The 26,457-nt window shown below is 43.4% G+C and overlaps 2 protein-coding genes across 5 annotated transcripts; one reads left to right on the top strand and one right to left on the bottom strand.

The window, feature by feature from the left end:
• The first annotated feature begins 539 nt into the window (after positions 1-539).
• LOC124201985 lies at positions 540-24,440 on the top strand. Of its 2 annotated transcripts, XM_046598251.1 has the most exons (4): positions 540-891; positions 1,058-1,148; positions 1,359-1,619; positions 20,370-24,440. In XM_046598251.1, the coding sequence occupies exon 4, from the start codon at positions 20,553-20,555 to the stop codon at positions 22,812-22,814; it is 2,262 nt and encodes a 753-aa protein (XP_046454207.1). In that variant the 5' UTR covers positions 540-891; positions 1,058-1,148; positions 1,359-1,619; positions 20,370-20,552; the 3' UTR covers positions 22,815-24,440. The 2 variants fall into 2 exon arrangements, with proteins under 2 accessions (XP_046454207.1, XP_046454206.1); XM_046598250.1 differs by lacking the exons at positions 540-891; positions 1,058-1,148; positions 1,359-1,619 and adding an exon at positions 3,287-3,904.
• On the bottom strand, positions 22,965-26,457 carry LOC124201990 (centrobin-like). Of its 3 annotated transcripts, XM_046598263.1 has the most exons (9): positions 26,311-26,457; positions 26,057-26,248; positions 25,798-25,968; positions 25,608-25,727; positions 25,022-25,236; positions 24,795-24,958; positions 24,611-24,711; positions 24,448-24,540; positions 22,965-23,436 (listed from the first exon to the last, which is right to left on the bottom strand). In XM_046598263.1, the coding sequence occupies exons 1-8, from the start codon at positions 26,455-26,457 to the stop codon at positions 24,490-24,492; spliced, it is 1,161 nt and encodes a 386-aa protein (XP_046454219.1). In that variant the 3' UTR covers positions 22,965-23,436; positions 24,448-24,489. The 3 variants fall into 3 exon arrangements, with proteins under 3 accessions (XP_046454219.1, XP_046454220.1, XP_046454218.1); XM_046598264.1 differs by lacking the exon at positions 22,965-23,436 and having other exon boundaries at positions 24,266-24,540; positions 24,611-24,730; XM_046598262.1 differs by lacking the exon at positions 22,965-23,436 and having other exon boundaries at positions 24,266-24,540.

The following is a 26,457-nucleotide window of genomic DNA, read 5'->3' as shown; positions in this document are numbered from 1 at the left end:
CATTTATGCAATTAATGCAGCATTAAAATAAATCTAGTAGGTCGCAGGTCAATAAAAGTAAAGGAAAACATTACCTGGCCAAAAGCGATGATCCTGAGATTGTTGCTGGTGACAGGTGAACACCTGCACAAGAAAAACTTGCAGATTGTGTGATTATAGTGGCTGGCTCTGGCCTAAAATTTGCAAAAAAGAAAAAAAGTTTAAACATAGTATACAAACAAACTGCCATGCATCAACCGGTGCAACTAATATTTAACAAATTTGGAATAGGTTTAACTTTTCTATAGCTCCCACATTCTTTCTATTTGTATTCTTAGTTACATTTACCCGCTAAACAGCATGATGTATGGTGGTTATCAAAAACAAATAAATGTATAACAATGTAAATCTTGAACTTTGTCTCTCTGACTCTGACTATCGAAATTTTAAACTAAACAAAGCAGACGCCAGACGACACTTGTCCAATTTTCTTCTAATCAGCATAATACGATATCGATAGAAATGATAAAAAAATCGATTTCTCGACCGCCCCCCACCCCAAAAAATCGACCCCTTCCCATAAATCCAAACCGCCAAAAAAACGATAAAAACGGTTTCGGGACTATTTTCATTTCAAATTGTTCGTCTTGACAAATTTGATTAAACCCACCATGTACGGACAAAATGCAAATAAAAATTTGCATGAAACCCGCAAAAAGACCGAAATCCCGCCATAATAACATACCCCCCTCTTGGGAATAAAAGTGTCGTCTGCTTTTGGCGGGTAAATAGATAACTTTTTTTCCAAAACGGCTGATGGCTGCACGAAAAATAGTTCAGCAAGTAAATTGCCAAAAATGTGGTCGTCGTGTGAAATTCTGGTCTCGTGGCTTATGCTCTTCATGCTGTTAGGTAAATATACAACTAAAATTATAAATGTAATGATTATATGGGAGCTGAAATAGTTGAGTTAAACCTGGTCAAACTTGTGAAGTTCTTGATTAACATTGATGATGTAAGCCCTCCTGTCGATGCATGGCAGTTTTTTTTGCATTATTTAACCTCGGCTTTTGTGCAGATTTGAGGCCTGAGACAGCCATAGTAATCAACAAGATGTGCAAGTTCTGCTGGTACCTGTCTTCAGCAGCAATCTCAGCATCATCACTAGGGTAATAATTTTTCGTCACTTCTATTTCTGTAATCTGCAAGATATTGAATGAGATATAACTTGCATCTTAAATGCCACGTGGAATTGTGGAAACCTTCAATTCTCCTTTTTGTTGAACATTAGAGTCACTCGCTGTTTCATTTTCAACTCTTCCTGCCTTGTTGTTACTGCCAAATATGTTTTCGTAACCCATTTTGTATTTTTCATTTAGATAACCAGCATCCCGTTCCATTGGAGAAACTACCCAGGATGTCAGTTACAGATCTTCCTCTTTCTCTAAATGTTCTCGTGTACGCCCATGCGAGTGTGGGTGTATTCACGAGGACACCCTTTCAATTCCCTATCCCGCCTGGTGTCTTCAAGTTATCAGCGGATGGATGGATGGAGCACATGTGGATGGATCCAGCCTTCAGCTTATCAGCAGATGGATGGAGCACCTGTGGATGCCTGGCCGTAATTCCCAGGCATTAAGGTAGGAACCATTCATCTCTATTCTTCCTTTTTTCCAATTTTTGGCTCTGAAAATCGACACGAGAGTGAGAGAGAGCGAGTCCCTATTGGTCTCTACGTAAAGGGGGGGGGGCAATTAAAAATGCCGAACAATATTTATAATTTCCTTTGCCATCTCGAGATCGGAATTGAGAAACGGCAAGGGAAATCTGGCACATTCCGTTTTCGATTTCATCACAACTACGCGCCGTCAGTCGGAATGTATAGTTTTCTACGAGTGTCTATAGATATAGTCTAGTACTACTGGAATGCAGAAATGTTTCAGTGTAACCAAATGGTGTATGTTATCGGCTGGTAGCGTACTTACACGAGTTGCTAGGCGTAATGTCATTTTTCTGCGTAGGCTTCTAGAGTCCTTTTTTTATTCTTTCCAATTCGTCAGAAACTTGGGAAGATGAGAAGAAAGTTGTGTGATTGATTGGCATTTGGAGATATCCAAATTGTGCGTAGATGGGATGCATTATTGTTGTGATTGACACGACAAAAAGAAAAATCTCTTTTTTTATAAAGAGAGCCGCCACTCGCCGATCAGCTACGGTTATATCGGTCACATTAGACTATAAAAACGTTTGAGTAGGTCAAGAGGCTCGGAACGACCAAAAAAAGAAACCGGACATCAAAAAAAGACAAAAATTTGTAAATTTTTTTGTGTGCAAGTTTCCCGGGAAAAACGAGAACGTGAGTTTTTTAAACGCTTCAACTTTATTTTTGTCATCTTGTCGCTCGTAAATCTTGGAAGAAAAAGAGTTTGAGGGCGTTTGAAATTCTGCCATTTCGTTTTGTTTGTTTTTTTTCTTTTTCGTTCGCTTTTTCTCGTTCGTCCATTTCTTTATTACTTTGCAGACCCCAAATAACAGCAAACGCATTATTTTCTATTGTTCTTTTCTCTCCTGTTTTATGGCTCCACCGAGCCCTACCTCTCTGCTGATCTTCGCGCTTCCAGCGTCACGTGACGTCATCCAACAAAAATCGGGTTTCCTTTTTTTTTCTTTTTCTTCCGTTTTTTTGTTTGTTTGTTTGTGTATTTTTCCCATTTGGAAACGACCCAATCATTGGCATCCAATGAAACGGGAAAATGACCACCCCGTTCCATTAACGTCCGAGTATAATGGCCGTTTGTTTCTTTTCGATTTTTCTTATTCCAAGAATTTTATCAGCTAGGCTCCATAAAACAAAAAAAAAAGAAAACAAACAAATTCAACATCAGCAAACTCTGTCAAAAAATAACCGGGCCCTGACTGAAGCTATTTGTTCATTTAAAATTTAAAAAAGTTTATTTTTTGAAATAAAATAAAAGAGACTTGTCTGACCGGTCTCTAGCAGCCGACTGGAAAAATTTAAAAAAAAACGAGTAGTACCGAGTCACGGCTATACACGCACTGCATAGAGGAGAGCCAACCCACGTCTAACTGTATACGAAAAAAGAACTACGGGCCCAATCGTTTTCACCTGCAAAGAAACGAAGCCGTTTTCTTCTTCTTTATCTGCGCGCTGGGCAAAAGGAGGAGGAGGAAAGAGGGTGGAAGAGTAGGTGGTTGTGGTGGTGGTAGAGAAAAGATGGGGAACCAGGTTACTGTGTACACTACACACACCTCGTATATAGACGGCGCTCTCGGTTAGTAAGGTAGTAGTGTGTGTGTAGAGTCTACCTGGCTCGACTCGATCCGTTTCCGTCAGTTGGTCCCTGTCTACCTGGCGGATCGGACGGTTGTGTCGCTCCTCCACCACCAACACATTTCCAAGTTTTACCAATTTTTTTTTCGATTTCGCTCTGGTCTCTTTTTCATCAAATTCCGTTTCTCTTTCTTCAGTTCAGTTGGACAAAGACAAGCATTTTTTTGAAAAATTCATTCGACGTTGTGCGATCTCATTTGAATTCTTCCTGGTTAAAAACAATCGTGTGTCTCCCCGTTTTGTTCAGTTGAAAACCTGCGAGTGACTGGGAATCGACCCAACAACAACAACTCTAGTGATTATACGGTGTGTGTGCGTCTATCGTTGGCCGCGAGTGACTGAAACGCACGCACAAGTAGTATTACCGGTATTACGAAATCACACAATCGAAGGCGCAGTTGTGTTTCCAAGGATATTATTATTATTGTGACCGTCTCGCCAGGAAACGTGCCCTTTTACCTCGACTTGTTTTTTATTACATTATCCACACGGGAAAAACACGAAATCAAAGCGACAAGCGGCGAATTATTGCGGGAAGCGCAACAGGCCCACCAATTTTGTCCGCCGTCAATTGTAAGTTTCATTTTTAACCGTAGCTTCTTTTCATTATCCTCTTTTTCTATTTTTAAAAAACTACCAGCAACAAACCGTAACTAGGAAAGACGTCTAGATGAGATATGTACACATGTAGTAGTAGTAGACTGGGTCGACGCAATCGAGAGAGAAAGTTGTTGGCTGATGATGGGAAAAGAAAAAAAAGGCAATCGCGAAAGAAAAGAAAAGAGACATTGGCTCTACACGCATAGCCGGGCGCAGCACCCACACACACACAGACGTAATTGCACAAGTTATTATTAGAGTAACAATCCGACATCAAGTGAAATAACAGCCATGCTGGGAGGAGAGAAGAAAGAAGAAGAAGGGAATTATTATTATCATCGACCTTGCGAAACGAGTAGCTTTCTCGCGCTATACAGCCAATAGGTGCCATCGTAGATATATAAAATTCAGACGGGAGAGATAATCATTTTTTACACGAAGAAATTCTCAGAAAAAAGACCAATCACAAACAGCACGAATATGGCGTCATAAAGTTGAATAAAATGGTGGACGGCGATTTTTGCCAGTTGTATAAGATTGACCACTTTTTAAGGTGTCGTTCACAAGAATTTGTTATTCTAGGCGTGGGAGTGTTGGAGAGATTTATCGACCTTCTGACCGTGATCACATGAGAGTTGTTGGGTTTCCTCCTCTCCTTTTTTTCTGCTGTCCAAATGTGTGACCCTAAAGATCGTCACGTCCGTGTTGACTCCCGTACGGGACACGGCCAGTTCCGGTTGCGATTTCAATCAACACCTAGGCCACACACACTTCCTGCCCTTGACGCAATTGTCGTGCCATACACATATCCAGTCTGAATAATTGGCACTGGACTGGCGTTTAAAAAATGGCGTCCAATTGAATTTCACGTTCGTTTTTTTGAGTGGGGGGTTTGGTTTTTTCTGGCCATTTTGGCGATGCAGCTCAACTTTTTGGCGTTGATTGGGGAAAATGTAGGTCAACCGCTGATGTATTAGACGCAACCGGTTGTCGTCAGTGTCGCGCGTGCAATTCAATCACACACGAACAGTTGCGCAGTCGTTTTATTTTGTTTTTTTTTCTTTCCTTGTGAGTCGTTTTTAAGTATCGCCAAACCAATGGCAATGTCTCTTGCCCCGTTTTTATGGATGTGCTTTTCCCTTTTGTACAGTTTAGTGTGGTAGCGCCGTCAGCACGACGCTCTAATGCCTTGGTTTCTCTTTCGTTTGAATTCCTCCCAGAAAGGAAATAAAATAACAACGCAGCAGCAGCTGTTTCTCGGAAAAAATTTCTCACCCATCAGCCATCGCTGAGACGGACTTGTCAATTTTGGGCATGTCGTCTACATACATAGGAGGGCCATGTGTGAGACGGGCTCTGGCCGACAATCAACAGATTAGAGACGATATTTTGTTTATTGATGTAGTGCGTATGGGAGAGTGAAAAAGAGAAAAAAAGAGAGTTGACATCTACCGACGGATCATTTTTTATTGTCGATTTTCATTACGGCAGTTCGGGGGCGTCGCGGACGGGCGGCTATTGAGGTCAGCCCGTTCCGCCGAGAGGTGGCAGTTGCCTGCTGGGTGCTAGGGGATTTCCTATAGCTGCTGCCCATCCACTTTTGCTTTCCGTGGTTTTTTCTTATTCTACAAAAGTAGGTCTCTCTCTCTAAGCTGCTAATGTCGGGGTTTTTCGCTTCTTCTTGTCGATTTCTACATCAGTCGATTGTCTCTTGTTTTCTTTTCCGTTTCTGGGGGGGGGGAGAGATATTTCCCACCCACATGAACAGCGTAAACAACAGGCAACAACACAATGGAGGAAATCGAAAAAAAAATGGCAAAAGGGTATATAATACGGCGTAGTACATGTAATAAAGGCGGCGAAGATTTTGAAGCTCGGCGGGGTGACTCGGGAGTCATTAGACGAAGCGAAACTGCGCAACTCCTTTTGGGCCATGCCTTGTACACGCACGTGGGTTTAGTATAGTTCTTTTCTCTTCGCCTTGGACACTTTTTCTTTTCCTGCGGTTAATGTCCTGTTCTTGTTTTTGTTTCTTTTTCCTACACGCATTTCATTTTGTTCTTCTTCTTCCAGTGCACTAGAAAGGGAAAACAGTTTCTCTTGTCTATACTATTCGCCGTTAGACACACACACGCAGACCCAGTCATTAGACGCATCGGCACGTCATCAATTATTTGACGGGAGAAAAAACAAAAAATGTAGACGAGCGCGAATAGACTTGCGGTTCGTTTCGCTCATTTGCCCTCGGGTTAGACACCGCAATTCTATTTTTAGACCCCCATTTCGATTGGGGATTATTCACACAAGAAAAAAAGAACCGTAAACAACAACGAGATTGCCCCGTTAGGGCGTGTCGGTCGTGTTTTTTCTTCTGAACATGGCCGTTTCAATTTAAACGATGGATATTTTCCCGCCATCAATTTTCAAATTTTTTTCACCACTCGGTTTTCATTTTTCTTGTTTTGATTTTCCAGGGGAAATTTCTTCATTTTGGGTTGAACTGAATAGAAATAAGGAGGGGAGAAACCATCGACCATTCCCAGGTCGTTGGGGACGCCAATCTTTCGAGTCCAGTTAAGCCCACGGACGGGAAGTAGAGGAAGGGACATTTTTTTAGATTTTGGAAGGGAGGGGGAAACGGCAGGTGGATAGTGGCCGTGTGTTTATTTTTAGGAGGATACCTGATGGGTAAGAAGGCGGGCAGCAACTTGTTTCTTTTCCACTTGTGTTGAGAGGAGGGTCTTATGTGGGTCACAACTGGAAGTAGGTCTTTGGCAGTGGGATTCTCTCTTTTCTTTCTTTCTCTCTCCTTCTTGCTCACCTAGAGCCCTCACCTCTTGAGGATAGAAGAAAAAAGGGGAGGCATTATTATTATTTCCCTTTTGTTTTGTTTCCAAAAAGCCCACGGTCCTCTATCCCGTTATATATGGTCGTCGTGCATATTTGGATGCCGTATAGACAATTATATACATGGCGAGATCAAAAAGTACAGAAGAGAAATAACCAATGGGGGGAATCAAGTAGCCTTCGAGAGCCACTGGTTTTTCTTCAGGAGCCGGCCAGCACAATCAAAAAAGGGAAGCCGCCGCATCGCATATCTCGACACAACTGTCATCATTTTCTACCACGTCCAACTTCCACAATTCCCATTCTTTTAGACGTTTAATGTCTAATACACCACCCCCTGCCGAGACAAATAAAATCACACCAAATGTTTTGATTGTTTCGACACTTGTCTGCACCCATTTAAGAAAACCAAAAAAAATCGTTTCATTCCCGGTGGGGGGTGGCCCGGCGGACGGTCAAGAACACACCGACTATAAAATTCCGTTTATTTTTTCGAGTCATTAAAAATATCCCCAACTTGATTCCGCACACAATTTTTGATAGACGCGTTTAAGTCTATAATTCACTCGAGAGACACCTTCTTTTTATATTTTTGGGGAAATCGTAAAAAATGAATGATGGATGGATTTTTGTGAGTAGGTGTGCAATTTTCGTCTTTTAGTGGCTGCGATTTGAGTACAGCAGGTAACCCAAACCTCCGCCAGAAGCTCTTCTCCTCCACCTTTTTACACCACCCTTTTTTTTCTTTTCGCTGAAAAGAGAGAAAATCCCTCGAAGCAAAAGAGAGAGTCCTCTTCGTCAGAGACCTTGTGTGTATGTGCGAGCTGGCGAATGAGAAATTCGCTTTTAATGATGATAGGTCTATCTCTGTGTCTGAATGAGCGTCTCTCTCCCCCACTCTGCTGAACTGCGCGACGACGCCGACCTTAATTATTCCCCTCAACCCCAAACAACTCCGACTCGAAAATTTGCCAGTTCAAAAATAGGTAAAGCTGTAATGACTTTTAAGGGGGGATGTTGCTGCTCGGCGCTATTATCATATCCATTGCTCATCGACCCCATTCTTGTCGTTATTATTATTCCTTTTATTTCTTCTTCGACTTTTTGAAAACCTTTTGCGACCACCAGAGTTTTTTTGGATGGGCCCGGCCGCATACCGGTCCTCCCACACACGGACCAAGTTTCTCGATCCAAACAGCCCTAAAAGTGCGTGTGTGTGTGCCGAGAGAAATGAAAGGCAAATTGCGTAGGTTTATATTTTTTATTTTGTTTTACCAATGGAGAGAAGAAAGCTGACGAATGGCTCAACAAAAAATGTGTAAAACAAAAGCAAATGTAGGCCTTTTTTTCCAGCTGGGACAGCCCTCCTCCTCCGTCTCTGTTCTTGTGTTGCATCATGCGGCTAGACAACGAGCGCGGGTTCTCTACGGAGCTCGTGATCGTGACTCGGTCAGCCCTTTTTTGCGATGGGCCAGTGAAAACTGCGTTCGATATCTCAAAAGATGCGAGTCGAGACTTGTGATGGATCGGATTGTCGTGCCGTGTGTCGTCGTGTCCGATGGGAATCAAACGGGAGAGAGGAACCACTGCGAGCTGGCAGGGGGGGGGAATCAAAAAGAAGAAGCGGGTTATTTAAATAAACTGGGCAACAACCACAACAACAGTGCAAGTGTGTTGTTTTTGGGCTGAAAACGAAATGAATGGGGCGCCCGTGTGTGTGTTGGTGGGTGGCGAATTTGATTTTTCCCATGGAAACGGGCGACATATAGGAAATCAAATGCCACCAGAAGAAGAAGGCCGTTTTCTCCTTTTCATTTCCTAAATTTCTAAAGCCGCAAGACAAAGATTGAGAACAAACAAAAGTCTGGGCCGTTTTGACAGTGATTTAAAACAGCTGGCAGCGCACGTGGGGATATTTTTCTTTTCTTTTATTTCGAAAATGAAATTTGAGATAAACTAACGCTGCTGCTGCTTTTGCACACCTTATTTCGTCTCGGGAATATTATATCCTTCATAAATTTGATACGTTGATACGGTTGGATATTACTGCGCCGTACTGTACACTTTTTTATTTGCCTGAATTTATTTCTTCCTAGGTGGAAAGATAAGACAGTCAGATTGCGTCACCGTAAATGTTCCTTTAATAACACATTTTCGAGTCCTTCCGACGCGACATTTTTATTATTATGTCGGCACGAAAGACTGGCCCCTTTGAAGGAGATGTGAGTGACGCAACATGTCTGGCGTCTTGTCTAAGAAACAACAAGTCCAAGTCCATTTGTTTGGCCAGGCAAAGCCGGTTGACATGTCAGAGCTAATGACAACCTTGGCCAGCGATCCGTATGGCATTCAACAATAAGAATATTAACCAAATAAGAAATAACCAAAGTCAAACTTAAAAAGAAAAGAAAATAGACCGCAACAGCGGAAAAACCTCATTGAGAGACCAGCGGGAGACTGTACAAGACAGTTTTCCATATGTGTGTATGGATAAATATAAAAGTCCACATGTTTATATAATACGCGTGCTCTTTCTCTCTCTCGTTTGGTGGTCGAAAGACACACGCAACAATTTCTGTGTGTCGCGTATTGACCAACTTCCGCCCAGCTCGGCATTGTTCTCTCATTCATCCGGGATGTAATCACATTGGCTGGGCCCCCCTGCCTGCCTGCCTGCCGCTACTTCCGCTACATTTATTCGAAAAAAAGAAAAGAAAATTCTGTTGGCGCCCAATCGAGCGATTAAACGCGTTCACATCGAAATCAGATAATCAAATAATTAAATTCAGTCTTTTTTGAATTTCCTAAAACGGACATGAAAAGACGTAAACATTTTACGGTTGGAAATCAGTTAGAAAAGCTAGAGAGATAGAGAAGACGGCAAGACGTTTGTCATGCTGATGCACGTTGCCAACAAAAGGACGCGCGCGTGATTCCAAATTTAACAAGACGGAACGATGCGGGGGGACACACATTTCTCTATTTTGTCAATTCCGTTTTTTTTTTTTAATGCGGACGGGCGAGAGCCTTTGATCCTTTGCCTTGTACGGTCGTGATGCAATTGGAAATTTCTTGTCTTTTTTCTTACGTAAGGAAACTTCCCGCTCGTAGCGCAGAGATAGGAACGAACTGGCAGCCGCTTGTAGACTACAGTCTCGGTCAGCGGTTTGAATGAAACGACTTGCCATTATTTTGATTTCCAGCCAGAGAGAGAAATGACCACCACTCTGCGAAAGCCACAAAAATTGAATGGAAAATAAACACATAATGATATGCAGTTTTTTTCGGGGGGCTGTCGTCGTCGTGGTTGTGGCTCTTATTGTCAAATCAGCAGGAGACCAAGAGGATTTCGCAGGTTTTTATTATTTTTCTTTCCCCCTCCTTCTTTAGTCGGATTTTCTCCCAGGCGACACGTTAAGCTCTAACGTGATGGACGCTTCTTCTTCTTTTAAGATTTGACTCTCTTTTTGTTTTTGTTTTCTTAACACTGGGCTGTGGACAAAACAGGAAGAGAGGATCTAGCGAATTGATTAGAATTTTCCCCCTTGGCTTCTGGTTCTCCTGTTGACTTGAGTGTCTGTCTGTCGGAGAGCCTGGCCAACCCCACTGACCTAGTTCCAACTCTTACGGTAGACTACATATCGGCGCTTATTTATACAGCCACATAAAAATATAAGCCCCCCTGTTCCAGCTCACAGAGTGTTATTCTTCTTTTTGTTTCGAGTTTTCTTCTCGATTTGGTCGACTACTTGTTGTTTTTATATCCCTTCCGATCCCTTCTTCTTCTCGCTTCTTGTTATTGTCGTCCCCCCTCGAGTGGGGGCAAATCAAAGCCTGAAGAAACCCCTCCACACTCCCAAAAATAAAAGAGGGGGTATTGGTATGTGTGTGCTACTGCCCAGTGGGGGCGAAAATATGTTGTCAACCGGAGGCAACAATTCCGTCGAAAAAATTTCCTTTTTCAGTTGTTGTTCTATCGCAGTAGTTTTTTCTATCGCCCCCTTCTATCCCTTTGAGTTATTCCGCCCAATTCGGAATTGCATCGAGTCAGGGACGACAAGTGATAAACATCGTCACTCGATCGTCGTTCCGTCTGTCCTTACACGAGGCAAACGATAGAAGCGTCCAGGAAGCCCAACAACAACAGCCACCATCCCCCTCCTCAACTCACACGTCTTCATTAGCAGCCGCGCCGGTGTGTACCCAATGTGTACTGTTGCTGGCCTGGCAGCTTGAAGAGTGGGTGCCCATCCGACCGGTGCCCATTTAAGGCACTGCTAGCCAACTCTGCCAGCCAACAGGGGGGGATAGCGATAGCAACGACACATGGAAACAAGGTTATGTTGCCTGCATCTCATTTTCATCCCGACACTCACGAAGAAGAAACAAAAAGAAAATCGGACGACTCCCGGCTGTCTGGGTTGTGAGAAAAACGACACGGGGGCCATCCGCCAAATTGTGTGACGCCATTTTCATATGTATAAGAAAACGAACGACACACAGACGAAAAAATGAAAGTCTAGAGAGAGAAAAGATGAGTGTGTGTGAAAGATCCAGCTGCGACAACGACGACAACAGCACTTGTAGTATAATATAAAACTCACGCGCGCGCAAGAGTTTGGTCATCTCTGCGGGAGGCGAGAAGAGAGAGAAGGAAACTAACGGGAGGGGGGAGTACCTGTGTGCACGACACAAGACAACAGGCAGAATCATCAGCCGACAGCCCATTTTCACGCAGCCTCATGCAACTTTCTCTCGGTGTCTCCAATGTGTTGTGGCTGCTCAATTGTTATTTCTTATTCTTCTTCTTGAATTTTTATATTTCGCTGTGTTGTTGTTGTTGTTGTTGTTGTTGGTTGGAACGATTCCGTCATCCGGCTAATAAACACAAGGGGCTTCTATTGATTTGGATATACAACGACGTCGGAGACTCGTTTGAATTCAATCGCCGCACGGCCACCGCCACCCGTTGCGCCTTTTGGCATCACGCGTGCGCCCAAATGCCCAGCTCAGAGGTTCATTCCTCCCGGCCCGCTCCGAATTCTTGTCGGTTGTTTTTCTTTTTGTGTGTGTGGTGACACATTGCCACCGGCTCAATCGATGACTTGCCGAAATGTGAAGAAATTCCCCCAAAATTGACGAGCAATGAAATCGGCTCTGGGGGGTTTTCTGTTCAAATAATAATAATAAAAGGCGGCCGACGACGCCACGCCATTGTCGGCGGCGTGATCCAGAAAAAAAGGGGCGACGCGGGGGAAAATGGTCGGAATTGGTCGGGTCTTTATGTGGTCGCGCGAATTTCGGTTCATAAAAATAAGAAAATCACCCAAAAAACCTTAAGCCCAGGGTAGAGCAGTCCAGCTAGAGATAATAATCTACGTCATAATCATCACGTACAGTTCTCTCTCCTTTTTGGCTGTATATGTTCCGACTTTTGGCTGGACTAGCAGCCATCAAACCAGCGGCGAGTCACGCGGTTATTCTTTTTTTTTTTCCTATCCATTGGTTGGGAACCGACTTGAATGTGTAACTTGGGTGTGGTCGTCTCCGCGTTCGGTGAAATCTCTCGCGTACATTTCAGCGTATTTTGTTTGTTCTGGTTCTTTTTTCTTTTCTACTCTGGCCAATTGTTGCCTTAGATTTTCCCTTTTGATTCTTTTTGGAGATTCTTCAGACCCATTTTGTTCTTTTTTTTATTTTTGGTTGGCTTATTCCATCATCTTGTTTTAGTTTTTTTTCCTATTACGTGTATTGAGGCGATTGAACAATTCGCCCCCATTTTGTTTCTTCAAACAAAAAAAAATGTGGCGCTGTTTTTGTTTGGTTGAATAATCCGGCTCCCCCTGTTTTGGTCTCCCCATCTCCTGGGGGGGTTGTGCTCTCGTCATCGATTGTGGACTACGTGCCAGCGCGCGCGGCCGTCCGACAGCAGTAGTATCGCATATGTAAAAGAATTGCCAGCCAAGCGACCGCACCTTCTTTTCTTGGCTCCTGTTTTAATTGGGTCAAGTTAGGGGGAGAACCTGTCTCTCTTTCTCTCTTTCGATTCACGCTCGGCTGCTTGCTGGTCCCGCACGTTTGTATATTCTCCTTCAAATGCTCCTGTTGCTATTTGAGATTTTTTGGCTTTTTTGTGTGTGCGTTCTCGCTCGGATTTCAATTCCTGGAAATCAGTCTATTACTTTGAGAGTTGAGAGTAGATAATCAGTAAGACGCAATCGAAAAGGAAAAAAACCGCACACACCGAAAGGAATGAAAGTCAAAAGGAATCAAGAGTGATTGCTCCAAAGGAGAAAACATTTTCTGCAGTTTTCCAAATCGCCGTCAAACGAGTCCCTAACAAACATCGTCCATGTTGTCAAGTGGAAATTTAAAAAACCGGGTGTCTTGTCGTATCTTTTATTCATTTCGTCTAAATCCGTCGAATAATTTGAAATGAACTAAAAAAGACTTTTTTTCAAAATCTCTTTCAAGACCTGAGCAATTAATTCGAAAGAGCAAGTGATGATAATAAAAAGATGGGAAAAAAACAAAAAAAAAAGTTGCGACAGCCTCAAACTGCTAATTGCACAATAGATGTAATCATCGTCTAGAGAGAACGAGACAACCCGGAGCCATTTTTTAAAAAAAACCAACTGACTGTATATATAGCCTACATATACTGGTAGACTCTCTATACATGGAGAGAAGACAGGAAATAAATGGGAGAGAGAGAAACAAGTCTATATAACATGGCGCTGGAAGCCTGTTATTATAACGGTGAGATAGTTGTGTATATATACGCACTCTGGAAAGTGAAAATGCTTTTCTCTTCAGTTATTTTTATAGACACATTTTTGTTTTTATTTCATTTCTTTTTTCGTTATAGATAGAAATAATTTATATTTTTAGCGAGCCTGCGGTGTGGGAGCAGCCAGAACACGATTTCCGACATTCGTGATATCGTAACCTACTTTTTTAGCTTTTTTCTTTCGGTTGGGCTTCTTCTTCTTCTATTCTTTTTATTTTCAGGCTCATCGACGTGTATACGGTATTTCTTTAATGCGCCGTGAAAGGAGGAAAGCGATCGATCAGACATTTTTGCGGCATAAGCCAGTAGGAGACGAGACAATGAAAAAGTACATGTATATAAGAAACAAACTCTCTCTTGTCAGACCACCCTCCGACCTGGTTGCGGAAGTCAATAGCAGATAGGTCATTTGGGGGAATTTCAAAAAAATTGAAAAATAACGGTGGGCGCGCGCGCATCAGCCGCAGACGATATTTAGCCGAGAGATTTGGAAGAAAGTTTTTTTTCGGGGAGAGTAATTTTATTACCACGACCCGCCAGTTGATTGTTTCCCAAATCACTTGATATAGATTTTTCCCACATTGTTTTTTCGGCATTTCCTTTTTCCTATCCCTTGACGGGTTGTTCTCTCTCTTTCAAAGCCCCTCGTGGTTATGTAGGACAGACGACAAGTGCCGTCTGGGCAGGCGGCAGGCCAGCCAACCTTCAGGGTGGGAATTTGTAATCAAAAAGGAATTTTGAGACATTGTAGATTATGGATCTAGCGAAACGGAAGGCAATCCAAAAGGCGGGGAAATCCGAAACGAGACAAAAAAAAGTTTAAATAAAAACAACCGCGGAACATTCGTCTCTCACGACCGAAACACGTCACGAGGGACTTTCTTAACGCCCACCTGCCGATGCGAATCAGATGGGCACACAAATCGCTAATGAACATTTCTTACCGTTTTTCTCGTCGTCTTTTTCTTACCTCAATAACATGGCCGCAGACAGCCAAGCATTTCGGTGGATGATGGATCCGAGAGTTGTGCACAGTCAGTCCTGCGTCCTCGTTTGTTCCTATCTCACGAAACGCTCGGTCGGTTTCCTTTTTTTACCTATTTCGTCAAATGAGCCCCGAAACCGACTGCATGTGCCAAGTTCTCGCATTTCTAGGAAGACCCCGGCCATCTCAAATGCAGCGGTTTATTTTTAAAAAATAAAAAGCTTGGCCCGAACTGCTCCGTCTTCGTCTCTCTACGTAGGCCATCCATATCCGTTGGGCTATTTTTGCATTTTATTACATGTGTGGTTGTCGGCGACGCGTTGGGTCACTGCTGCCTGATCGATGAACGTTTGTCTTTTTGGAACTCGTTTTATTTTATTTTATTTTTTTAAAATAAGAAAAATTGGCTTTATATCATATTTTTTGGGTCTGCAATCTTAAAGATGCTGTGGTGGAGATACGAGTTGGCCGCCGACAACTATCGCTCCTATTGTCAGACCAGATACAATAAGCGGGAAATTTGAATAGAACAGAGTTATTTCTTTTCTTTTTCGTTTCTGGTAGGGGAGCTGGTTGTGCTATTATACAGCGCTCATATTGGCTGGGTTGAAAAGTTGTACGTGTCTGGGGCACGTCTGTACACTCCACACAGCAGAGCAATGGTGGAAAGACGCTTTCTATTTCCCGTCTCAAATGCGATATCGTGAGGCATTTTTTCCGTTCTTCTTATTTTCAATTTCGTCTCAAAAAGTCCTTTTTAGCCGGAGGCGATCCCGCTCTGGTTGATGGCAACAACAAATTGAGAGAAGGAAATTGTTTAGGGGAAAAGTGGTTGACGATGACGCGACCGAGTAGCAGTGCGGCCATTATTACGGCATTTCACTCAACGTCCGTCAGACCGTCAAAAAATGTTTTTTTTTTTTCGTGAGGGGGGAAGTTGCTGTGTGTTGATGCACCCGCCCGACTTGGAATGATTCACGTTCCACGATAAGAGGAGCAGCTTTTATTTTTGTGGGGGGGTATGTATCCGTCGTCGACTGGCTGACCGACTTGGTTCTCAGCCAATAGCTTCTTTATCATCTTAGATTCTCCCTTTATCCGCCAAACGAACGAACGAACGAACGGCACAAAAATGTATTCACGCCAAAAACAAGCTATCGCGTGTGTATTGTATTATTCTCCTGCCTGGCGGCTATGCCTTGCGTCCGTCTTATAACGCTGCGTGTCGAAAATGTGTGTGTGTTGCTTTGTACATATATTTTCTCCCTTATTTTCACTCTTACTCCCGCCAACCGCTTCTTTTTATTTCTTCTTCTTCTCTATGCGGCTGTCAAGTGATTATACAACCGAACGGATTTTTTTCTTTCGGGAGATTGATTCCCGCAGAAAAAATCTCGGCAGTTCACCGTTGCTCGAAACCCGCTGCTGCACGCACACACGCTGCCAGCGCGCCAAAAATGGTTGCATAAGAGCCCAGAAAGAAAAGAAAGATGAGCGATGGTGAATATGTTACAAGTACGGTAGAGCCAATCTCGAGCGTTGCATCACGCTGTCTGTGAAGAAAGAAAAACAACTGAACAATCTAACTATACAAATTTGTAAGTACGGCCGACTCAAGTGGGGTGGGCCACATTATAAAACATGGCCCAGTCGAAAAATGCGCAACACACGAACAAGAAAAAGAAACTCACCTTGACGTTCTCGCTGGTAGTAGATACTGTATACGTATAAGAGCGTAATTGCACTGTGTCGTGCTGGTTATTTCATCTTTTTTTGGACGACGGTGACGACGTCCAAACAAAAATGAAAAACAAGAACCGAAAAAACTCGTCCCGACCAGCTTTCACCTCAATTAGATTCTCTCGTCTTATGCACATGTATGTACACACACACAAACAGCTCGGCTGGTTTATGACGATGCGGGCTTTTCCCTTGAAATGAGAAATTCACGCACCGTTCGCACGTTACAGTCGCCGTTTTTCTTTGGAGGGGGGTGATGTGTATTGTCTCTCTCTGCTGCCTGTAGATGCCCCAATTTGTTTGCCGTGTGTGTGTGTGTGGGGGGATGTGCCATCATCGTTCACTCCGTGTCTCAGCAGGAAGACGAACGAACCAAAATATGGTTACGTTGGTAAGAACTGGCCAATTTGCATAACCTTAATCCATCGCCAAGTAACTCTTGGGTTCGCTCATTTCCCTCATATTTTGGGCTCGTAGATTTTTCTTCTTCTTTCATCTTTTCAGTTTTTCTTTTCTTTCGGTGGGGCTCTGCACGAAATTTTTTAGTCAAAATGACAGGGACATGAAAACAGCGAATAGAGTTGTTGTTCCATGTTCTTGTTTTTCTTCGTAACAAATTTCAATCTAATACGACCGAAGAAAAAACAGCCTATATAGCTCTATAGTGTGAGCTGGCACGCATGTCCGCCTTGGATGGCCGGGTTTTCTCTCTCTCGGGAGTACGACGTACGTTAACGTTGCAATCGTGGACCGCCCAAGTGAAATACTGACCATATCTATTGCCGAGCAGGTTGTTTCAGTCCCCTCAAATTTTTATTCTTTTGCTAAAGTAGGTGACTGAAAAACTGTTAAGTTATTCACTTTTCTTCTTTCTGATTTTATTTTTTGGGATCGCTGTTCTTGATTGTATCTTTTTTCGCTTGTCTGAGTTTTCTCTTCTCTCACAAACTCTTGTGCACGCTCAACTGAATAGACAGCTAGAAACATTTTGAATTTTTGATTTGAGACTATCCACAGTCACGATGGCCAGGCCCCTTTTTTTTTCTCCCTCCCAAATTGAAATCGCCATTTGATTTGACCAGATTTATCGGAGATTTTTATTTGTAGATGTACAAAAAAAGAGCCGAGAGAAAGCGCCGTCAGTTTGATAAGTTGGCAGAAAATGCACGTAAATGTGATGGATATCGACCGGGTGGTGGATGAAGCACCGTTACAGTCGGTAATCGGATGCTGATCGAATTTAGGCAAGGCCCAATCGTGTCTTCCCACTCTAGAGAATATGATGATTTGATTTGATTTCCATTTTGTTACATCAAAGTGAAAAAGAAGAAAAACGAGGTCATTTTCAAAGCCCATCAGAAGAAGAAGAAAAAAGGAAAATTCCATTTCTTTATCCTGGCGAAGGAAATCTCTCTCTCTCCGGTTCAAGACCTATTGCTTGTGAAAACCTGAAACCAGCAGAATCTTAATGAAGCCCGTAAAAAGGAGCTGCTGAGGCAAGACAATCGACTATTGTGTGTGTGTGGCAGCAGGCGCAGGGCTAAACTGGTGGCAGCAGAGAAAAGCATTTTCTGGTTTTTGTTGCATCTCCTTTTTTGTGACTTTTTCTTTGATTCTTTTCGGCCGCTTTTCTTTCTTTTTATGATATCATATTAAGTCACAACAACAACAACAACAACATACAACAATTTTACCCAAAGGCAATCTAACGGTGACGTCAGCATGTCACAAAAGCAAATTATAAATTGTATTACAACAACAACAAAAAAAGAGAATTTGTTACATCTTGTTGCCAACATGTCGGTTAACTTTGAACAAAAATTTTTGAAATTCGGGGAATGGCAAAAAGATAAGGTGAAATTTAAAAAAAAAAGGTTAGAGAGAAAGAAAATGAAACTGGGAAAAAAATTTCAGGCGTGTAGTTTTTTTGTGTGTGTGGAGAAAAAAGAGAGTCGTTGCAATCAATCACAAAAGTTTTGCCTTGATCAAAGGCGAGAGTCGCTTTTCACCTGTCCAGCATAACAACCATACGTTATTTTTTTTTCTCTCTCCTATGTATACGAGGATCGCCGTGGGAAGATAACCCACAAAGAGACTTTCCATTGAACCGTTAAGAAAATATCCAGTGAAATTAAAAGGAAGAAACAAAAAATGGCAAAAAATCACAGCGAATTCGCAATTTTCCCTTTCGTTCACTTGGGGTTTTTGCGGGTTGTAGTTATTTATGCCGCAACCTACAGCGAATAAAAATAGCATTTCTTTCTCTCTCTCGCTCGATTTTCTAGACAATTACATTCAGTTCTTTAAAAAAGTGGGTCGCGCCAGAACAGGATAATAATTCAAATAAAGACACACCACCACTGGGTATCGAAATTAGGTCCAAGTCCCGCTAGATTTATTTTTCAATCAGAGTTGTCATCCATTTTTTCAATCGAATCCCCTTATACGTGCTAAATCTGATTAAGGGCATAGTTCCGTTCAGCTATATAGATTCCAGGAAGTTATCCGGATTCAGTCAACCATCAATGCGACTCACGAATTTTTAAAATTTACCTTCTTTATTTCCAGACAAATCCAAAAATGCTCTATATATCTCTGTCTGTGAAGAAAACGAAATAGGGGCGCCTCAGTTTATGTCTGAGAGCCCAAGCCAAGTGTCAGGAGAGAAAAAGGAAAATATTACATGTATATATAGAGAAGAAAGTTGGCATCTACTTGTGCTGATTTCCTCACGCTCCCGCAGTCCCGCCCGTCACTACTCACTGAGGATGATCCCGATCGAGGTCAGACTCTGGCAGGTCCTTCTATAAACTGACGTCGATCAAATAAGAAGCTTATTCCCCCCCTCTAAAAATCAGAAATGGATGGGGAGAGCAACATGATCCGTGATAACATCAGACACACACACACCGGGCGATGACTATTGCATAATTCAAGCCTTGTATATTTATGTAGAGCGTAGACGATAGAGCAAATCCGGGAAAGAGTTGCGTGATGCTCTAATTATAGGAAGGAAGGCCGTAGGCGTCGAGCAGAGATCGAAATCTTTTTCTATAAAAATTTTAATGAAATAAAAGCACGACAAGTCACGCGTGAAAGTTTTTCCCGATTTTTTTTTTCTTTTCTTTTGGCCGGTCATAGTTTACCGTTTCGGGTTTGAAACGGATAACTCGCGTAGTAGAAACGAGCCGTGTCACTCGGGTCTTGTTCGTGATCGGTTTCCAAGTGTGTTGTTCGGCCGACTTGTTTAGCTGCTGCTGTTCGGGCATCGGGTTTTTTTTTCAAATGTTCTCTCGGCTGCGCTAATGTAGGCGTGGCCCCACACCGACAATTCGTGGGAATCAGTTTTGCAACAGCCCGAAAATAAAAAAAGTTTCCTTTTTTTCTTATTTTTGTTTTTTGTTTCCAATCTTGGCCAATCGGTTTTTTGGTCGTCCCAGTGAGTAAATCTACGACATTTTTTCCCCAATTGATTCATTGCCATTTTTGAAAAATAAACATTTTTCTCTGCTTAGTAGTAATTTTGATTCAAACTTTAATAAACAAAATCATCGTGTCGAGCTATCTCGTTGAAATGCTCCTAGCGACTTTCGGATAATAGAGTGCTCACGTTCTGATTCCCGCCAGGGCCAATACGTGGTGGTGGTAGTAGAGACATTTTCACTCGATTCCATCTAATGTCTAAGTTGGCTGTTTTCTCCTCTTGTATTTCCCCCCATCGACAATTGATGAAAAAGTTCCATCGGCGATCAACCAATCCGCATCGTTAGGCGTTAGTCGTTATACCGTCACGAAATTTGCGTGTGCAGGCGAATAGCATAGAGAGCGTTGACACTCCCAAACTGAAACAGGGCCACTTTGTTTTTCAATTTTTGTTTTATTTTTTACCTTTCATGGCATTCCAGTTTTTGCTGGACAGCAAATGGCCGAATTCTTGTAATAGTTACATACTGTTAGTTGCCGTGTGTGTGATTGCAGGTCATCAGTGTGTGCGTGTGTCTTATATACTGTTATATTAGGGCAATTGTGATTTAACTTTCTCTTTTTGTTTCGTTTTTTTTCTTTTTCTGCATCAGATTGGATATGTTAATCGGCAGGTGAAATTGCCTGGCCTCGTCCGTCCGAGAGACTAGCAGCCAAAGCGAGTCGTGAAAAAATACCTTTGCCGAGATTAGCACGAGAAAAAAACCGGTCCGTCGGTCGGTTGCAAAACCACACGGTACTTATCGCCCGTTGGTGATCTCTACAACCGACACACGATGGACCTAGCCGGGGCGTTGCGAATGGACGACCTGTCCAAAACAGATTTGTTCGATTTTGTCTGTCCCGACACGCCGGCTGCCTTCCGCCTGAGGGATTTAGGCTTACATCTCTTCCCTGTCGAAGATGATTCCTCATCAGTCGGCCCGGCAGCGGCTGGACACCATCAGCATCAACAGAGTGGCAGTGCCAGTGGGACCGGAGACGGTGGTAAGCAGCAACTGGGCAGCCACCTTCATCATCACCACCATCACCACCTCCATCAGCAGCAGCAACAACATAATCATTCCGGCGGAATGCATTTCGAGTGGTTAGCCGGAACGCCCAGCCCGGACGAAGGGTTCGGCAGCAGCGCCAACAGTGTGGAAGGCAACAGTAGTAGTGGCAGCAGTAGCACCAGTGGTGGCCGCACTGACGACGTCTTTTGTGACGATTTGGATAACAGCGGCTGGACCAAAACGGGTGGCAACAACAACAACAACAGCGGAGGAAATTCCAACGGCCAGGACTATCACCATCAGCCTCAGTGCGCTTCATCCATGGAGGCGGATTCGACGGTCGAGCCCAAGCACCAACAACATCACCACCACCACCACCAAGAATTGCAGCAACAACAACAGGAGCAGACGAGCAACTACTTGTCGTGGGAACAGGAGCACAACAGCAAAGGCCAATCGTCCAACGTCAACGTCGAGCCGATGGACTTGGACGCCCTGTTGCAGATTGTGGGTTTGCCCAGCTCGGGTGACGGCATGTCGTCTGGGCAGCACATCCACACTGGCAGTTTCCTCTTTGGCCCTCACGACACGCTCAGCAGCGACCACTACGGCTCCCCGGACCAGTACGGCGACTCTCCCATGGTCGTCAAGGCCAGCGCCGTTCTGCAAGACGAGAGCGAAGGCAATTCCAGCGGCCAGCTCTTTCGCAACGATCCCTTTCTAACCGCCACCGACGTCAAATTCACGCTGGAATTCGCCACCATGCCCACGCTGGCCACGCTATCACCTCTGCCGCCCGTCTCGACGCTCAAGCCCATCGGCGGCGGCGGCACCAACAACTTTGGCGGCGGCGGTGGTTCCGACTCGCTTTTGCGCAGCGCCCTCCAGGGCAAACAAGTGGCGACGGCCGGTGGCGTACCGGTTTCGGCGACGGCCACCACCACTCCGTTATCGCCCAGTTATCAAACCAGCAAGCCGTCGGCCCATCCGGAACTGCGCAAAGCACTTTCGACGCCCGTCCACAGCTTCAAATCCGTCAAGGTGGGCAACAGCATGGAGAATTCTGTGTCTGTCCATTCGGCCGATCCGGCGACTCCACCGCTGACTCCGCTCAGCAGCGCCTTGTCATCCAGCAATCACACCTACGGCGATTGTTCCAGCCCACAGCAGCAACAGCAGCGACACCATTGCTTGCTGGACAGCAACGCGGCTTCCAGCCCTATGAGTGACATCAGTTCGAGAACTTCACCGGTCCGGTCTGGCGGTGGCAACGTCATGTACGACAATCGGCACGACGTTGGAGGTTCCACCACCACCTTGAAGGAATCTGGAAATGGCAATACCATCATGTCGATAGGCAACATCTTTTCCGGCGACTACCAGTACGAGGGACCAGACGGGCGGACGGGCAGCAGCAGCAGCGGTGGCGGTGGCCATCCGGTGGGCGAGGAGAATTGCCTGACGACCATCGAGGACCTTTTGATGTGCAACATTGAGGATTTGGACAAGATCAAGACCTTCGAAAAAGAGGTGGTTGAATCTTTGAAGCAGCAGCAGCACATGTGCACGACGGGGGCCACACCCAACGGTGATTTTGCGTCATCGACGGGAGCGTCCTCGACGGGAGTTCCGTCGACCCTGGCCGGAAATTCGCCGACGGCGACGGCAAGGCCACCAACCGGTAGTGGCGTTGCCCAACCCGTTGCCAAGACCCGCAAAAAGCGCGGGTCCAAGAAGAAGAAATTGACGGAATTGGCGGCCCAGCTGGCCAACGACGATGACTCGAGCCGATTGCTGGAACCTGGAGAGGCGGTCGGAGTAGAGACGGGTACCCGGCGGGAGCGGCTGCTTCACTATTGCAGCATTTGCACCAAGGGCTTCAAAGACAAGTACTCGGTCAATGTGCACATACGAACGCACACGGGAGAGAAACCCTTTTCCTGTCCACTGTGCGGCAAGAATTTCCGCCAAAAGGCTCACCTGGCCAAACACCAGCAGACGCACACCAAAATGTCGGCAGGAGTCACCAAGAGCAAACGGTGAGGAGGAGCCCCGCCGCCGGGAGGATTAAAACAAATGATGAAGCCCACCTTTTTTCTCTCAATCCCTCATCGTGATTGGCAATCATGTGACTCTCACTCTCTTTTCGACTTGCACTGCCTGCATCAAGCAATAACATTAATGATGATTGATCGAATAACCTTGATTTTGTTTATAAAGCGAAGGAACTACAACAACAGAATGGAACTTTTAAAGATAAACAGCAAAATTTTAAAAAATGGAAAAAAAAATTAAATGAAGGGGTGATTTGGTACTTTTAATGTTTAATGCTGTTTTGTGACATCAATCATCGAAACATCTCTTTTCGACTGTGATCCGTAGGCGACAAATGAAGATGATTTTCAACGTTCTGGTATAACCTTCCTATGTGAAATGTGTGTGTTCTAACCTTCGAAACTTGGAATTTTGAATCGTTTTTTTAAATGGAAATAATTTTTTCGCTAATATTTCTTTTAATTGAGAAAAAAAAATCATTAATGAACTTTTCTACAAATTTGTAAGCGATGAAATCGTGTTTTTTTTTCTCTCGAAATTCTACGTGTCCAATTCAGTGCGTGTTCACTCCAACATTTTGTCTGTCCAATTTTTAAAAGTCTTCGTCCATCTAGATTATTCAAAACGAGACACAAAACCGAAAAAAATTTAATATAGATACAAAAATATTTTATATAATGAAATGATGTTTTTTTTCCAGACATTTTGCGATTTTTCACTTTCATCTTGGGGAAGAAAACATCCGAGGGCGACATTGGCTTTCTTATTCTTTACCCAGTATGTGTGATTGATCCTTCTATCCATTTTTGGAATTTTATTGTCGAATTATTCATGTAAAACCCTTGTAGTTACGAATGTTTCATGTACTTTATATACTTAACAATAACGAAAAAAGAAAAATAATTGGCGTTGACCAAACAGCCCCGCCCGAATCACGAATGGTAACAGACTACAAACTTAAAAAAAAACACTTTTAAATGAGAAGGACCTGCCCCATGTTTTTTCGTACTGTTTTAACATGGTTACCCCTACCCCCCTACTGTGTATCAATACTCAAGCTTTTTGCTAAGGCTTCGTTTCGTTGGGTGCATAGCGTGTATCGACTCAAATGTCCATCCTAGAACTAGTCATTCCTAGGTTGTTGTTTTTCAATTTTTTTCAAATTCAGTTTTCAGCAGATTTTCAAATTATCTCTAAAATCTCCCCATCTATCCCGGAAATACTGTCCTTTTATTTTCTCTCCACATAAATACACTCTATTTTTAACTGATTTTTAAAGCCTTATTTTGAAGTCGATTCTTGTAGTGCCAAGTAGCGCGACGTTGGACGACGTATGAGCTCATGCATTATGCAATTCTCTCACGTAACAGACATCTTTCTCAATCTACCACTACTTTTTTTTAACTGAACAACATGATCATCGCCAAACGTGAATTGTCTCTCTTTTAAAATGTGTTATGTATTTTCATCCATTTCGTATCCCATTTTGTAACAGAGTACTACTACATGTGTGCCCAACAGAAAAGTTTAGCAATGAGCCCTCTCTCCTTTCACATGTCCTTTCTCATGTTTAAGTCTGGCACTTATATAAAATATACAGAAAATTTACTTTTATTCCCACCTCTATGATGAAGACGTACGCATCATTTCCACACGGTTAAAATTATTTCTTCCGCCTCGACGACGGCTCATTCGCATCTTTAGGGCCGTGTCTCTGATAAAGAGAAAAGAATGGATTCAATTAACATGACAATTAAGTTATATAACCAAAATGGTCATAGTACCTTGCTGTGGAAATGAAGAAACTCGTCTTGGCCATTACTCACTGGCAAAGTGGCGTCCGAGATTTCGCTGGAAACAAACGACGAAGCTGTTTGACGTGTTCCTAAAACGCAAGAGAAGGTCTTATTTTTAAAAAAATCAAAAAGAGATTATTTCGAAGGTGACAAATAGTTGACGATTAAATACCCGAAGATGTTATCCTGTTAATCGTGTTCCATTGTGCCTCGGCGAGTTCCCGCATTTTCCTGGTAAGATCTTGGTGTTCTGTCTTGTGATGTTTAATTTCTTGTTTTAATTTCTGAACTTCTTCTTGATGGCGGGCCTCCTTGGCTTCAGCTTCAGCTATACTCCTGTTTTATCGATTCGTGTCGTCAAGGGGTTTTTAATTGAATCAAGTCAACGACAATACTTACTTGGCCTTAAGGATGCCCAACTGTTGTTCCAGGGTAGTGATTAAATGGCTCATTTTGCAATCCACCTCATGCTGCCAAATCTGTAGACGTCGATTCGCTTCCTCCTCGGCGCTCTGGGAAGCCTCTTGGATTCGAGCGCGGCAATAAGCTTCATTTTGCTCCTGGCTGCTTTCAAATTGCTGCTGCAGTAATTCCAGTTCGGCCATCAACTTGTTCTGAAAGATGTAAGATGGATACATTTTACATGTGAGATTGCAAATTCTGAGAAATATTTAATTCATTCGGTTCGATCACCTAGAACCAATCACACTGTCACTAGACGTTAAAAAAAAGGAAGGAAATTTCGACGAAAACTGTAAGAAGGTAAGGAAACGAAAGTTGCCAACGTGATGAGAATCAAGATTTGTCAGTACACAATTCACAAACACGGTATGTTTTCAGGTTCTTTCTAAAACCGTGCTACTGTCGACCGAGTTCCTTGGAGTAGGTTGACACAAACAAATCTGTGAACGTCACGGCCACTAAAGCAGCCATACATAATGCAACAGACCATAGAAGGCAACACCACGCTCTCACCAGCACTCACCTTTTCCCTTTTCAAATCTTCGATCTGACCCTTTAACTTGTGGTTGTCCCGTTTCAATTCATCCATTTTCATCTCGTTGCGCGTGAGCTCCTTCTTGTTGTCGTCAAACTCCACCATTATCTATAAGGAAAACATAAAAGAATTTTGGTATGCCTCCAACTTTAACATTCTAACGACGGAATTCGTATACCTGGCGTAGCTGAGATTGGCTTTGTTCGTATTTCTCTTTTAACCGAGAGTTTTCCTCTTGAAGATTATGAAGCATCTCGTCTTTCTGTCGCGTGACTGTTTGCAGTTCCGCACAACTCTTCCGGGCCTCGGCAATGGAAATCTGTAATTGTCCTTCCAATCGAGTTACCGTCTATAAAAAAAGGGGGAAAGATGGCCAATTTCCTTTGTTAGTGTGGGTTTTCAGAAAGAATATTTGACGAGCCATTATAACAACTTACGGTATTGAGGCGATCCTTCTCATCTTTGACCAATTCGAGTCTCTGCTCCCAATCAATTTTTAAAGTCTTCCACTGTTGCTGGGCTTGCATGAGCAGGGAATCCTTACGCTGGATGCCTGCTTTCGCGACTGCATTCTCCTGTTTTAATTCAGATATTTCCGCGTACAACTGTTGGATAACTTTTTCACACTCCTGTTTCAAGAGAAAAGTTTAAAAAACCGTGGTAGAATCAAATTCAATTTCTAAATTTATACCTGACGGCGGTTCTTTTCTTCGTCCAAAGCGATCGCTACACTTGCAGAAGACGATGGTTCCGGCGTTCTTCGTCCGTCAAGTTTATTAAAACTCTCAACTATTTCGATGAGGGAGAGCTCGCCTTGATTTCCGCTTGGACGTTCCAT

This window comes from Daphnia pulex, chromosome 9, assembly GCF_021134715.1.
Source record: "Daphnia pulex isolate KAP4 chromosome 9, ASM2113471v1".
Lineage (NCBI taxonomy): Eukaryota > Metazoa > Arthropoda > Branchiopoda > Diplostraca > Daphniidae > Daphnia > Daphnia pulex.
This window is presented reverse-complemented; position numbering and strand designations above follow the sequence as displayed.

What these genes read in the sequence shown, in the direction of transcription:
- LOC124201985 (XM_046598251.1), top strand. Translation starts at nt 20,553, where the DNA reads ATGGACCTAGCCGGGGCGTTGCGAATGGACGACCTGTCCAAAACAGAT.
- LOC124201990 (XM_046598263.1), bottom strand. Translation starts at nt 26,457, where the DNA reads ATGGAACGTCCAAGCGGAAATCAAGGCGAGCTCTCCCTCATCGAAATA. An exon ending in AGAAGGATCGCCTCAATACC is followed by an intron (nt 25,969 to 26,056) that starts GTAAGTTGTTAT and finishes CTTTTTTTATAG; the next exon opens with ACGGTAACTCGATTGGAAGG. An exon ending in TAACAGGATAACATCTTCGG is followed by an intron (nt 24,712 to 24,794) that starts GTATTTAATCGT and finishes CTTGCGTTTTAG; the next exon opens with GAACACGTCAAACAGCTTCG.